The 14,872-nt window shown below is 38.0% G+C and overlaps 2 protein-coding genes across 2 annotated transcripts in view; one reads left to right on the top strand and one right to left on the bottom strand.

Annotated features, from left to right (window-relative positions):
* Nucleotides 1-14,872, top strand: part of LOC100678438 (pseudouridine-metabolizing bifunctional protein C1861.05) — a 57,835-nt gene that overhangs the window by 4,141 nt on the left and 38,822 nt on the right. Inside the window, exon 6 of the mRNA XM_031929014.2 lies at nucleotides 143-202. Within this exon, the coding sequence (XP_031784874.1) occupies nucleotides 143-202 (60 nt within the window). The remainder of the gene's footprint in view (nucleotides 1-142; nucleotides 203-14,872) is intronic.
* Nucleotides 4,203-14,872, bottom strand: part of LOC100678399 — a 38,595-nt gene continuing 27,925 nt past the window's right edge. The window contains exon 5 of the mRNA XM_016988716.3: nucleotides 4,203-13,172. Coding sequence (XP_016844205.1) covers nucleotides 12,808-13,172 — 365 coding nt within the window. The 3' untranslated portion in view covers nucleotides 4,203-12,807. The remainder of the gene's footprint in view (nucleotides 13,173-14,872) is intronic.

Genomic DNA, 14,872 nt, shown 5'->3' with positions numbered 1-14,872 from the left:
GTATATACAGATGTATTTTAATGTAAAATAAGATTTGTATATACATATACTTAGGCGTAATCTCTACTACGTATGATACATAATCTTGTTAGTTTGCAGTTGTAATGATTGTATTTAAAAAGTATTTGTTTAATCTATGAAGGTGGTGATTGGTGGAGCGACTTTCGACACGATCCTGCGAGTGAAGGAGCCGGAAATTAAAGTGAGTAATGCATTAGAGCCATCAGTTATGCATATACTATAAATAACCAATTTCATTTGTGTGTGTGTGTGTATATATACATACATATATATATATATATATATATATATATATATATATATATATATATATATATATATTCGTATTTTTTTGTTTTTCATTGTTTCTTATTCATCAGCGCTTCTTGCGTTTAACAGTATTTACATAGAGTTAGAATGACATACAGTTAGTCAATTATATACAGTTAATTGAGTCGAGCATCGAGTAATAACACGGACCGGCCATTCGGTGGTATATATACGTACATTACAGGCATAATAGTGACAGACATACGCGCGCGCGTGTGTGTGTGTATATATATAAAGGTAGCGACAAGAGGCTTATTCTTCTTTTCTTTCTCTCTTTGGTCTCTATAGGTACAACAGTTACGTATACGGAGGAATACACAGGATATATGGGAGGGGGTCTCTGCGTTAATCTTGTAATTTAACATCGTACAATTATACACTGCAGCGGGACGTCAAAGCTCATCGATGCTCGCATCAGTACTCGCGTTAATCGCTCTTTTTCCACACCTTCCTTTTTACCCTCATCTAATAGCTGCCTCTCAGCTCTTTCTCACGAATTACCCCCTTGGGTTGTATACATACATTATATAATATACGCAACTTATATAATTCACAGTGTAAATGCGATGCGGGGGTTGTGATAACTATAATTATATACGAATAATATATACATACGAAACGCTCATTAAATTCGCCTATACGGATAGAAAACTATCGTCGATCGCTTAATAAGGATTGACGAAAATTCGGAGCTCTATTTAGGTATATATTAATAGGAGCGAGTCTTATCGTTTAATTTTTATCTCTTCTTTCATTGTTTTTATACAATGTATACAGGTACTTTCTAGATGACAGAGTTAATATTGAAAAATATCGATGAATACAATTTTGGAAGATTCTCACAACACACAGTTCATCTCGATGGAATGCGTACAGTGCGCAGAGAGAGAGAGAGAGAGAGAGAGAGAGAGAGAGAGAGAGAGAGAGAGAGAGAGGGAAAGAAATGATTCACCAAAATCTTCTGCGTCTATTATACTCATCGCTACTATTGTATGCGCCCATATGCGCTCGATTTTTTTTGCACACGGAACTCCAGCATTGCGGAGAAAGAGAACAGCGCAGCGCACAGTTCGGTAAATCATTTCTCTCGTTTTGTTTTTTTGTCGCGCTGCACCTATACAATAAAGTTCGCTCTCTTCATCGATCAACTAAACACCACTTGTTGCTCTATTATAGATGTATATATCTGCCATCTTTCGCATAATAATACAGTTATGTGTGTATATATATATATATATATATACACATATATATGAGCTATATGCGTGGGTAATTAAGCATCAGGCACTATTTGAAGCTCCCTTTCTTCTATTCCCTCGCTTTTGCGCTTTCACTTGCTCTCATTCGCTCGTCTCGCTTTCTTTTCTATATATACGTAATCATTATACCTATTGCTCCCTCCGTTTTCTAATGTGCATGCATATATATACTCCTCCCTCTATATAGCTCGACTCAAGTCATTCGTTTTTCATTTTCCATCTCCTCGCGCACTACACATTCCTCTCCAGATGCTTATACACTTTTTTTCGATAGTTCCGCTGAAATTAGTCGTTACCACACGACGCTATATAGGGGTGCGCACAACAAATGAGGCGTACAGTGATTCGTGCTTTTGTACTTAAAAGTTGAAAGCGGCAAATTTTTCTTTATACAATATAATGATGAAGCATGTATATATCGGAACATTATGTGTAAGCTAACGTATATAGTGCTATATTTTGTTCCCATTCACCAATCAACGCTGAAAAAATTGTAAACTGCACTTTTAGGTATATATGATGTACATGTATATGAAGGAGAAGGACGTATAACGAAAGCGAATGACTTGAACCGAGTACTTGGCTCAACCTATAATATACATATAGGAATAGCGTGTACAGTATCGTTACTTCGTAAATGAGCGAGTATTACATTTGTGAGAGCGATCTAGAAGCTATAGCCCTTTAATCGCTTATATTATATTATACAAACACACACCACAGATTTTGCGAGGATACAGCTTGCGATGGTCGAGCGAGTCGCCTGTATATAATAATATATACTAAAGATTTCGCAGTAATCTCCAGCGTGAAAGTAAAAATGTATAGAAAGGTGCGAGAGTGACAATAATAACCCAATAAGGACGATACTCCGACTGTATTAGCCGATCAATTTTTTTTTTAATTTCTCTTAGAACATTTATGCTAATGATGTTTCTTTTGTGAAATTTTCCAAGTTTATGTGCGATGTCAGTGATGATTCGGTTGTTTTTTTACATATAAAAAGATGTGCCGTACATGTACTTAGAATTGAGAGACTGCGAAAGATGCGCAATTAAAAAATCGCAGTACTTTCCTTGTGGGCATTTTTTTCGCTTTTTCCCCATTTTTTTTTTTTTTTTTTTGTTACAAATCTTGGTTGTAAACGAGGTCCAAATGACAGATCGAGATACTAGTTTTAGCGTTCGATTAATATATTTTTTTATTATTGTTATCTGAAAGACTTTTGAGTGCATCGATAGGCATGAGGTATATTCAAGAAAAATTTTTTTCATTTCTTTACGTCTTACGCCAAGACGACGATCCCTCATGTAAAGTACGTGGAAAGAGTGTGTATATGTGTGTGTGTGTGCGTGTGCATTGGTGTAGATGTAACTGGTAAAATAATAGTGCTTTGTTTTTCTCGCCGTCTTTATTTAGGACCATCTCTCTTATAAACTCACATCCCAGACCCCCTAATGCATCGTTTTAATCACATGAGAATCCATTTGAATTTTTGGTCGCACGTTTTAACCTTTTTTTTGGAAACTTTCAAGAGATTCGTTGAGAATGTTAGGTTTCATTTCCTGCTGGTTTTCATCTTCCAACAATGAAAAATCGAGGCGTTCGTACACGTATATATATACTAGCTGCATTAACTCGTTGATTGGTTTTCCAACGGATGGAAGGGCGAAACAAGAATCGTTTTCGTCAAGGCTGGAGGAACGTTTCCGCCGGTATAAAGGAAAACTAAAAAATTGCCATTCCAGCAACTTTTTGCCATATCTCTACAGTAATTCCCCGTTAAGCCTCATGTCGAACTTGCAGCGCACTTTCTTTAAAGTCCTGGGATATATATATATATATATATATATATATATATATATATATATGCTCCTAAGGCTCTACACTACTATACCGGACGCTTGGCCGATAGACAATATCGCGAACATAAACTTCAACACTATACATGTTTTTCTCTGTTAAATCGTGAATTATAAAAGTTGAAGTTTACTTTTATTTTGTGATAAATGCTAAATGATGAAGTTGAACTATAATTTCATCTTGAATTTATAATCACGCTTGTGGTCATCTTGAAAAGCGTTTATTTTATACTTGTATAAAACCTGTTTGTTTGTAATATGAATGAAAAAACTTGTTGTGAGTGATTATTAGTTTTTTTTTTAAAGGTGCATGTAATGTTTATAGTTTGGCTTATGAACTCGGATTGCTAATCATCTTATCTCAGATTGTTAATACATCTTTCTTGCATGTGTATGACTTTTAATAGATTTTTCTTAACACGTACATGAAAAAGACCCGTTTCCATGCCTCTAAAGTGAATGGCAAGCTGCTCTGCAGCGGGAGAGAATGGCTATTTCCTCGCGCTACTCATAAACACTCAAAAACACTCAAAAATAATCAAATTTTTGAAAATTTTTGAAAATTTAAAAAAATTTTTGTAAAATATTGATATTTTTTCAAAGAGAGTGGTTTACGACTCAAAATGCGCAACTTACCATTCACTCTATATGCATGAAAAGGGGTCTTTACAGGCACTTGTCAAAAAAAGTACAGTGTGCAACAAGGGGGGAGGGTAATTTCTACCTCGGGTGAAATTTGAGCACTCGTTAGAAGTCGCCCTTCCCCCCCCCCCCAGTTGCACAATATACTATTTTTTTTTGCATGCTCGTGTGATAATAAATTATTAGTGTTTAGAAGATCCTGTATTATATTGTAAAGCTGCGAGGTGTAAGCTGTTGGACGCATATATTTGTAATACTAATTCATGTTGTTTTCAATCATATTTTGCGATGCTTATTTTATTATAGTTAATCTATAGTTTGCTGACTTAATGATTGCCTGCAATTTCAATGCTTGAAAATGTTATTACACTTTATTACATTCCTCGTAAGAAATATTTATAATAAACACAGTATAAAAGATTGTATGTGTGTGTGTGTGTATATATATACATACATAAATTATGCACTGTTTTGCGAAAATTGAAAAATCAAATAGTATCATTTTGTTTCAGATGTTAAATTAACAATAGCATTTTTATTCGACTGTAAACGCAATGAGCGTTCGTATCTCATTGAGCGGTTACTGTTTTGTTAAAGAAAGATATTTCATTCAAATGCTATAAGCAAGACTTGCAAAATAAACAAATTCATGATCAAATTTTACATTTTTGTAATATCAGGGATAAAGGAACTGAGTTATAAATATTAAAGCAACATAAATTTATGAATAATAGGTATATATATATATATATATATTTACATTAAGTTGATCAACAGAATCTCTTCAACTGATGATATTTCCTTTAATTAAATTGTATATACAAATATTCATATTTCTGGAACGTATATTTTTCTCTTGTCGTACATAATTCTATTTGTTCCCATTTATCCAGTAACAAGCGCAAATTATTTGTCAGTATTTGTGTATCATATAATCAGGGAAAATTGCGTAGTCTATGATAGCGTCTATAGATTAGAAGTTCAGGTGAGTGTCTGCTAGAGTCACGCCTTCGTCGCTTTTTCATTTTTCAAGATAATGCATAAGAGTTTCACGTTTCGTTAACTTAAAAGGTTTCGTGTGTGTATATCTTTGTTATTCGTTGTTTTCTAAGGACGAGTAATTGGCAACTATTTTAGGGTCATTTTATTCTTAGATATTTCATTAGTAGATGGTAGTGTGTTATGGTTTATTTTTTGCACGAACGTTCATTTGGCCCTCAGTTATAGTTGTCTCATATTTAGTTAACGAATCAGAGTATCATCTCTTCTGCGTATTTTCTTATGGTTTCGTTTATTTTATCCACTCGTCGACGCGCGATTAATTTTATTCCAAACAAAGAAAAACCATAAAAATATAGCGTAAAAAATAAGAGTTTTACAATTCATTCGAGTCTTTCTTTTAAATTTCTTTTATATAACATGCCATACAGCTCTCAACAATTTTTTTATCTTATACGATTTGTTTTTGATCAAAAGTTTAATTAAAAAATTTAGACAATACAAAAGTAGGTTTAAGAATTTTGTCACGTGATCCGTTTGTGTAATTTTAAAATATCCTATACAAATTCTATGAGCTATCTAAAAAAACTTATATGTATATTACACGAAACCGCCGATTATTATTTTCCAACCAAATGTTACAACAAGTATAATGTACATTGAATAATTGAAGAATAATTAATACGACGCAATTTGCACGCACTTCCCCTGATGATCGTACATAGTAATCGGTAACAGTGTTACGTATCTACATGCATATAGATTAATTCTCCTATATAGTTTTCGCGTTTTCTCTACATCCGAGCACAGCGTGAACTTGAATGAGCAAGCGAGTCTTTCAGCAAATGCATCTATACAAAACTTATATACAAGCGTGTGTATAAGTCAAAACTATGTGTGTTGTCGCCGCGGCATTGGTTAATAAGAGAAAAAGCTCGGCTGCGCTGTTGATGGTAGGTGTGTATATGTCTGTGTGTGTGTGCGTGTGTGTGTGTATATATATATATATGCGTACACCTACGGCCATATTCGTCAAACGCCTCATTGACTTTCCAATCTCGAGTTGCATAGTACGCAGCGGCTGCTGCAGCAGTTGAACGACTATATACAATATATATATATACACATACACACACACACACACCTACGGCCACGCGAGGCATAAGGAGGGAAGCTCGCTCTCTCGTGCAGCCGGCGGCTCTCGCATTGATCGACTATTCGTTTTTGCCCCCTTTTCAGCTCTGCCCCTGTCCCTCTCTCGGTAAATCTATTTCATCCTATTTCCTTGCCCGCGCCGGCTGCTTGCATCACTGATCACACACGGAGAATATAAGAGTATAGGTGGTCGAGATGGCGACCTGTGGTGACAAGAGAAGCTCGTTCAAGGGCCTCTTTAGCCTCTTTAAAAGCTCATTGTCTTCGCGGCCCGAGGCTCCGCAGGGTATACACCTGTGTAGGTAGTATACATGACTGGCCCCTGTGTGTGCATTAAATACACAGCCGCTGGGTAGATCCTTCAGAGCTTGCGACGAGAGCCTACCTAAACTTGAACTTTTGCTTCGGATTTTATTCTCCCCCGAAATTCTTTTTCCCTCTCTCTGTTTGTAGGCATCATGCGCATGTATATATACACTTATAAGTAACAGTTGCGAACCGAGTCACTCGTAAAAAATTCAAGAGCGAAGATCTCATTGGGCGTATACGAGAGTAGGACGTTAGACATCTCTTGCATTATCACATTCATATGTCTCAACTACTACCCCTGACACGAATTACGCGCGCCGTTGATCAATCGAAACAAAGTTATAGCCCCTGATTCATCTTTCGTATACCGCACCATATATGCATATAGCAGCTTGAAGAGGACAACAATACATACAGACAGATTTTAGACCAGAGAGCTGGGAGGGAAAGAGAAAGAGCTAGCACTGGTGGGGGATGCTGTGTAGCCTATAGGACGAGGAGGGTGCGGGGTGTGGTGGTGACGAGAGAGAGAGAGAGAGAGAGAGAGAGAGAGAGAGAGAGAGAGAGAGAGAGAGAGAGAGAGAGAGACCAGCAACGACGGTGGCGGCGTTTCGACTATGGCATAAATCAATACGAGAGACTATACTCGCGCTTGCTTGCGCTAAAACTTATACTGCAGCGGCAAGATAATATCAATATCGATTGATGCTAGACTCTGCCGCCGGCGCAGATACAGACAGAACGCACACGTATACGCTCCGCGCGTTTCGAGCACGTGCTCCATATTTCTCTCTGTCTTCCTCGACACACACAAACACACATGCACACAAGTACTACGAAGCGTAACAGACCGCCGACTGGTTATTTCTTTGTTACAGCTCTCTTTTGGGCTTCCGTTCGCACGGGCCGTAAAGTGAGCGCTGTGCGATGTATATAACTATCGGATGATTGGTTGGCCATAGTAAAAATAATCCATAGGCTTACGACAGTTTTAGCAGCGAAAAATGTTCGAAAAGTTTTTTTTTCCTATACACTGCAGCAGTTATATGGCCGTTATTATTGCGCGATCAATTCCCGTAGCTTCATTTATCATTAAAGCACAGCGCGCGTGCCTGCACACAACGCGTTTGTTTGTCGAAAACTTATATAGCTGACTATCGAATGAATAGCTGCTTGAACTTTTTCAGCGACACACATTTCTGTAATTATAAATGCCGATGACAGACTGGTCTATACATTTATCGCAACGTGATTACAGCACTGTCATGACGTTAAAGCTTACACTTGTTTTGACAAAATTTCGTATATGCGACTAGACTGATATCTATAAATTAACATATTGATCTTTGCTGTAATTCATTGGTATGACGATCGTCAGACGAAGAAAGGCATTTGAATAGTAAAAAAGCGAAGAATAATTTACAATCGAATCGTAAAAACACACAATGATCGCGATCCATATAATGAATATTAATTAGCACCGCACGCAACAAGCGACAGTAAACTCAAAAATGGATCTCTAAAAGAAATTTATACGCATCGTGATTTTAATTCGCGACTGATCAGGTCGGTTGCACGACGATTGCGAGCTTCCCTGCATAGCCTGCACCGAGAGTTACTTTGATTAACTCGCACCCCCAATAAGATGTTCGTGCTGGTATGTTATATATGCTATAAGCAAGTAAAGCAGGCAATTGCACGTGGGGAATTTCACTTTAATATTTCCGTCTGCTGTTGGGGCATTAGAAAAGGGATTACTGCAGTATAGTACGCGATGATTGCGTTTACGAAAATTAGTGCTACTGTTGCTGCTGGTAACGCAGCGAGCTTGTACAATATATACGGCGACTCGCATATATTTAAACCTAATAAATCCTATATAGCTTGTAAGTAGATTAAAACAATATTGTGCGAGTTTAAAACTTTTAGGCCATTGAACGTTCTTTCCTACTGACTGTATTATTCAAAACACCGCGAATTTGTTTTCTTATGAATATTTGAATTTCACGGCTAAGCCGAGCTTTAGCTTTTCCATGCGGAAATTAGTCGGATGTTTTTGCGCTTCTGTGTGTGTGTGTGTGTGTGTGCGATGAAAAACAATTTTTTCAAATTAAAATATTCATGCAGCCACGGTGTATAGATATCTTGAGTGGAAAAAGCGCTAGAAAAATCTGTTGATCTTGACCTAGATTGACCGTTTCTAAAGGTCGAATGTGCTGTGTTTGTGATCAGCGCGCGAGCGCGCGTGTGCAGCAATGTTCATTTTTCATCCGCATGTGACATAACTGAAAAATATCGCTATTTCAGCGAATTTCGTCAAAAAAGTCTAGAATAATTGCCGCGAGTCTATCTCTGCAATATATTTAATGTCGCATCGATGGATACAATGAAACTGCTTGGCGTGCATAGGAAACTAAATGTTTTCTTTCACGAAAGCACATAAAACCGCGCTGCACAACATTCTTCAAAGCTTTGTCTCTGAGGTCACGACAATAGAAGGAATGCCGGAAGAGAAATTCCATTGTAATATCACGAATCGCAGATCCACATTTTCGCGTTTTCATTTTATGAGAAGCTTCTTCTACGCGCACGCGCGTGCGCGCGTGTGTGTTTGTGTCGAGAGAGATGCCTCTCTTTCATTTCCATCGTGTAGGCAAAAACATAGACGTCTGTTTGTGCGTGAAATAAATTTATACATGCGGATATATTATACGTTGTATCGAATCCTGTGGAAAGCTCGGTCCTCGTCGTGTCGTCGCAATCTGAATAATCAGGGAGAGCCAGGCTACTTTCAAGAGCTGAGAGTAGCAAAAAGTTTTCTTATCGCTCTACTGTTTGGTCGGTTATAACATTGGTCGCTTCTTCTTATCCTTTTTTGCAGTACTTCCAATCTAAGCTAATCCAATTCGCGTGTCCTCCTTTTCCTCCGCTTCTTCGTGTTCTTCTCTTTCTCTCTGCGGCCTTTGCTTCGCTCTGAGCTATACCGCCATCCTCTCATGCAATCTCTCCGACAATATTTCATTCTTCTTTCTCATTCTCTCGTAAAATTTTCCCATTCAGTTTACAAAGCTTGTACAAAACAAGGACATTTACACGAAGGCGATAGAGACGCATCTTTGTGAATTCGCTAAAGCATACGAGGAGGACACAACCGTCGTGGTTTTTTCTGTTCAACTATTCGAACCTTGTTGATTCTGCAGTCTTCTTTTTTCTTTTGAAGTCGAGTATACAACATCTGAAAAAAGTATTCGCCGCAAAAAATATGCGCTTTTGTTAAAAAAATCTAGGCGACTCTTTTTTGCTTCCGTTTTTTTCCTCTTCTATATAGTCTTCCCAAGTGAAAGCACAAGTACTCTATATCCGTGATGCGCGTGGACCTAAGTCTCTGCGCAGTATTCGAACTCGTGATGTAAAAAGGGAAAGATAACGGCAGATATTGGGAGATTGGCATCTTCCGTGTACATTTGTTCAATTTTTTCTTCTCGAGATGAAAGATGTAATATATATATATGGTGTGTGTGTGTGTGTGTGTGTGTGTGTGTGTAACTTTGTGTATTACAGGAACATTTGCTCGCTACGCTCGGGTGCTAACTGCGCCGTGTAAAAAAGAACCATTTAAGTCACACGTATCGTAATGTACTATTTTTGTGAATGAGATTCGGTCGCCTTCTGCAATGTAGTCGTCAATAATGAAATTCAATGTTTTATGGATCCATTATTTAGAATAAGGCGCATACAGTTATTTTGAGAAAAATCCTTCAAAACTTTATTTTATGGTGGTTTAATCTTGTAGTTTAATTTGAGGTGGCGATTACAGGCCTCGTTTTCTTTTTATATTATAATTATGCGGTGATGGAAGGAAAATTTTAAGTTGCTTTTTATTTTGTCGATAAACTTTAAGACCCTACAAATTTTTATTTATCGCTTTATATTATAATGTTCTTTTGTTTTTGTTGTATTTTTGGATTTTTTTTTACCCTACTGTGTTTCGCGTGTTTGTGTTCTTGATTGTGAGAATGAGTATATTTACATTTTTTATGTGAAAAATATGACCTGCTTTTTTATTTTGTAAAGAATCTAAGCGTGAAAAACACTGTTATTTGAAATCGAAGCTGCAGTGGGATATCGTTTTAGCGTTTGAATTGTAATATAATGAAGAAAAACCGATAGCGACTCATTGTCATTGATTTCATCTCTTGTGTCCGTCCTGTCGACACACGAACGAATTTCGACGTGAAGAATAGTTTCATCGATTTTGGCACGTCTCTAAATTAAATTCGGATTTTGAGCCATAATTTCGTGGCGTAATTGGTTCTTTCTGGTGGCGTCACATACTTAGCGTATGCTGATAACGAAGGAACGAAACGATTATTTTTCTTTTATCAGCTTGCCTTTTCCCTCCTCATATATATATACGCTATAGTATATAGAGTACGACTTAACAATTCATCTCTAATTAAAACCTAAAAAGCGAACGTTCTATATAGACCTATAGGGCCTGCAGTTGTATAAATTCCGTTGCCGGTATTATATAATTAAAGACATATATCTTCAACCTCTTGAAACGTCAAACTAGTTAGTTCATTATGACGATGCGAAAATGTATTTTTTTTAGCGACTTTCGTGGTCTTAATATAACAAATATGGCGCAGTAGTATGTATATCACGAACAGAAGTATGCAAATATTTATCGCGAACGGCGACTGTTCATTTGAGAATTTGTTTTGTAACTCATTAAGCTTTATCTAACCAAGTTAAAATAACTCGGGCTTTAAAATGCTTAAAAAGTTGCACCTATACGCGAGAAACTATAAAACGAGCAAGCCTATATACCGCGCGTTATACGTTCATATACTAGTAAATAGCAAAAACTTCCTAACTGCCTCGATCTATCTTAGATTACATCATAATAGTCCAGCGCAACTGTACAAGTTCATAGTTAAATTAATAGAAGACCGTAACGGACAGATGCATCAGTCAGAAATGACGCGCGAAGCAGGACACATATTTTAACAATTGCGTCGATTCGCTAAATTTGAATCTTGGCGATGAGAGAGAAAGAAGGAGAGAAAGAGAACAAATATATAAAAGCAAATCCCTTTCAGCTTATCGATCCGCGAACTCAGGCGAACCTGCGTGCCTCAAGTGTGACTACGAGAGCGTGAAATTGATGTGAGTTCGTAAGAAGCTTTACGAGTATTCATCCATTAATGCAGCAGCAACAGAGTGCTCTCCGAAAATGCAATTAATAATAAGCACATGTACTGAGTTGGTATAGATATATACGAGTATTTTGTAAAAAATGAGCGCTTGCGTCATCACTGCCCGATGCACTCACCCTGTATAATCGCAAATGCATAATAATGTATGTATAATAATAATAATGTAACATTAGGGATACGTACGTATGTATATATGTATAATATAATAGTCTTCGGGAAACGCGCGCGCCTTAACTCAGCCGCTGGCGACAAATAAATTCTGACAGAACATGTGCGGGCGAGCGAGGGCAGCTGCCACGCGGTGCGCAAAAACTATGCAGTTGAGCGGTTCTCTCAAAACCTATTGTGTAGACGTTTGGGCAAACTGAGCCGGCAGTGTGTGTACATTCGTTCGGTGGGTAATTTTCATGTATATTTCCATCTTCATCTCTGCAGTACGCTGCTGCCTTTTGTTCTCCACTATAATATAGTCTAGATTAATCGTATGTATTTCTTATATATACCTGTGTCTGCGCGCGCGCGCGTGTGTGTGTATTTATGTATGTATGTGTTTATTCTCAAAGAAGGAAAAACGTACAGTACACGTTCACCGAGTGTTCACTCGTAGGGACAATAGTTGTTCTTGTCGACGACGGCGTCGTCGACTTTTTCGCACTCAAGCTGTGTGTATGTGTTTGTGTGTGCGCGCATGTGCCATGTGTGTTGTGTGTGTATGTGTTTGTGTGTGTGTGTGTGTGTGTGTGTGTATGAAAGTATACAGCTGATGTTCGCGCGCGCACGAGGAGAGTTCACACTCTAGTAGCTATAGAGCACTCTTTAAATAGAGTCCAGTGGCTCGGTCGTCGAGTGACTGCCCAGGGCGCACTTGCACGCGTACACGAAGCGCAGGTCGCGCGCGTAGTAACGCTCGGGTCAGTTGTAGGCGGCGACGGATTGCAGTCTCGAGGCGGCAGCGGCGGCAACAGCGGCGTCGCTCGACGATCTGGGCCTGAAGCAGCTGCCTTCGTTCGAGCGCCAGAGCGTCCATAGTCAGGTGCGCCTGGATTGCTGCTGCTGCTGCGAACTGGTGAGGCCCGATGTGGAACCGCTCGAGCTGAGGGGGTTGTTTCCCGTAGCTGAAAGAGGTGCTGTTGTTGGCGCCGTCGTCGTCGAGTTACTGCTGGAGAATAGTAATCGCCTGTTGAACTCGCGCATCTCGTAATTGTTGTTGCCGTTGCTCTTCTCGCGACTCGCGGCTGTCGCGTGGTGCTGAGCCGGAGGCGTCGACTCCTCGAGGATGAGAGCGCAGTGGCTGTTGGTGTCGCTGTCCGCCCCGCCGTCCTGCAAGCTGCTCGCCAGCAAAGGATGCTTACTGTTTGTACAGTCGTCCGCCTGCACGAACAACGACGTCGTGCCTGAAACAAATGAAAGCGATTTTTTAAACTGCTGATGATCAGCCGATTTGCCTGCTCAGTAGATGATGTCCAGGTTCGGTCGGACGCTCAATATCCGACCGAGCAGTATATTACTCTAATAATAGCAATATTACTCTTCGTTCTACGATATTTTATTTACAATGTCAGCGAATCGAAAATTTGCTTTAAAAAGCGGCATCTCTTTAAAATCTCAGAAGTAGACGGCCGACGTGACATTGCATCACTTTCAAAGTTTTGCCTATACCTTCTTCAATTTTCAGGCTACCGAGATAATTACCACTAAATGTTTACAGTTTATATATTGTTTATCAAACATTTGTTAACACTCCTTATAATCCATTCATGCCTAGAGAATTTCCCAATATCTGCATATGTTGCAGTCATAACTCAAACTTAATTGAAAAAAAAAAGAATAAGCTGGAAAACTCTAGCTTGATTGCTTTCAATGAAATTAGTATTCGGTTATCGATCGTACGGCTGATGAGAACCATCAAGTTTTGAGTTTCAATCAAAGTGAAATAAGTTTATATAAAAAATTGCGAGAATTTCAATTTTAATGCGCAAAAGCTTGAAGCATTAAATTTAATTTTTTATATTACAAATAATGCAATGGTTTATATAAATCAATCGACTATTTCTGTGATTCTTTCACATTTTTTAACGATACTTTTTTTTATCGATCTACATTATAACACGCTATATGTTATGAAATGAATTATTTTACGCTTTCGTGCGTGCGCTATACGTGATTTTACATTTTAGTCCATAAAATTTTTAATATAAGACATTCTTCAACAATTCATAGAGGAGATGCGAAAGGATTAAAATGTTGCCCAAGGTATTTTTTTTCTATCAATCTGCGAATTCTGAAAAATAAATGTCGGATTAATTAAGTACTTTTTATAATACGATTTTCTGCGTTTAATCCGATTCACGCTATAGAATTCACAGAATCGCAAACAAAATCTGGAACACATGAATAACACATAAATACAGCTTTATGTGCGCATTCATTATATATTACGTATGATATATCAAAAACATTATTTTATGCTCTCTTGTTTGCTTTAAAATAAATTGGCTGATAAACATTATGTGCTATTTATTTTGAAAGTCTAATTACGAAGCACTAAAGTTCTGTGTATAGAATTTAACGTTACCGTACAATTTTGTTTGCAATTACTGCGAAGAGCTCATTATTATTACACAGCTGACTTAGCATCAGGTGAAATCTGATAGAAAGGTAAATCATTAATACGCATCAGCTTCCATTGCTTATCCAATGATAGCGACGTACACTCATATTTCGCGATGAGCTTTATTACGAATCTTTGCATTAGTCTCTCATCAATGCGTGTAAATCCGCATATAGCACTCATATACGTATAACTCGTTTCCCCGGCCATATTTGATAAAATGATGAATATTCTCGTGGCAACAGTATAGTATTTCGCGTGTAATATCGAACGGCAGCCCTATTTAAACATATAGCCAAGGCTGATCAATCAAGGTGGCGGCTCTCGGTTTTCATACTATGAAAGCGGAAATGTCTCGTTAATTTATCGTCGAGCCTTCGAGTAGTTTGGAAGCTTGATGGATCTATAGCCTGAGTTAATAAATGATAAGGGATCGATTAATCTCTCAAGAGATAAATAAAAAAAATCCGCCCTGCGAGCCGA

This window comes from Nasonia vitripennis, chromosome 4 (assembly GCF_009193385.2).
Source record: "Nasonia vitripennis strain AsymCx chromosome 4, Nvit_psr_1.1, whole genome shotgun sequence".
Taxonomy (NCBI): domain Eukaryota; kingdom Metazoa; phylum Arthropoda; class Insecta; order Hymenoptera; family Pteromalidae; genus Nasonia; species Nasonia vitripennis.
Note: the sequence above shows the minus strand (reverse complement) of the source record. Positions and strands in the feature narration are given on the sequence as shown.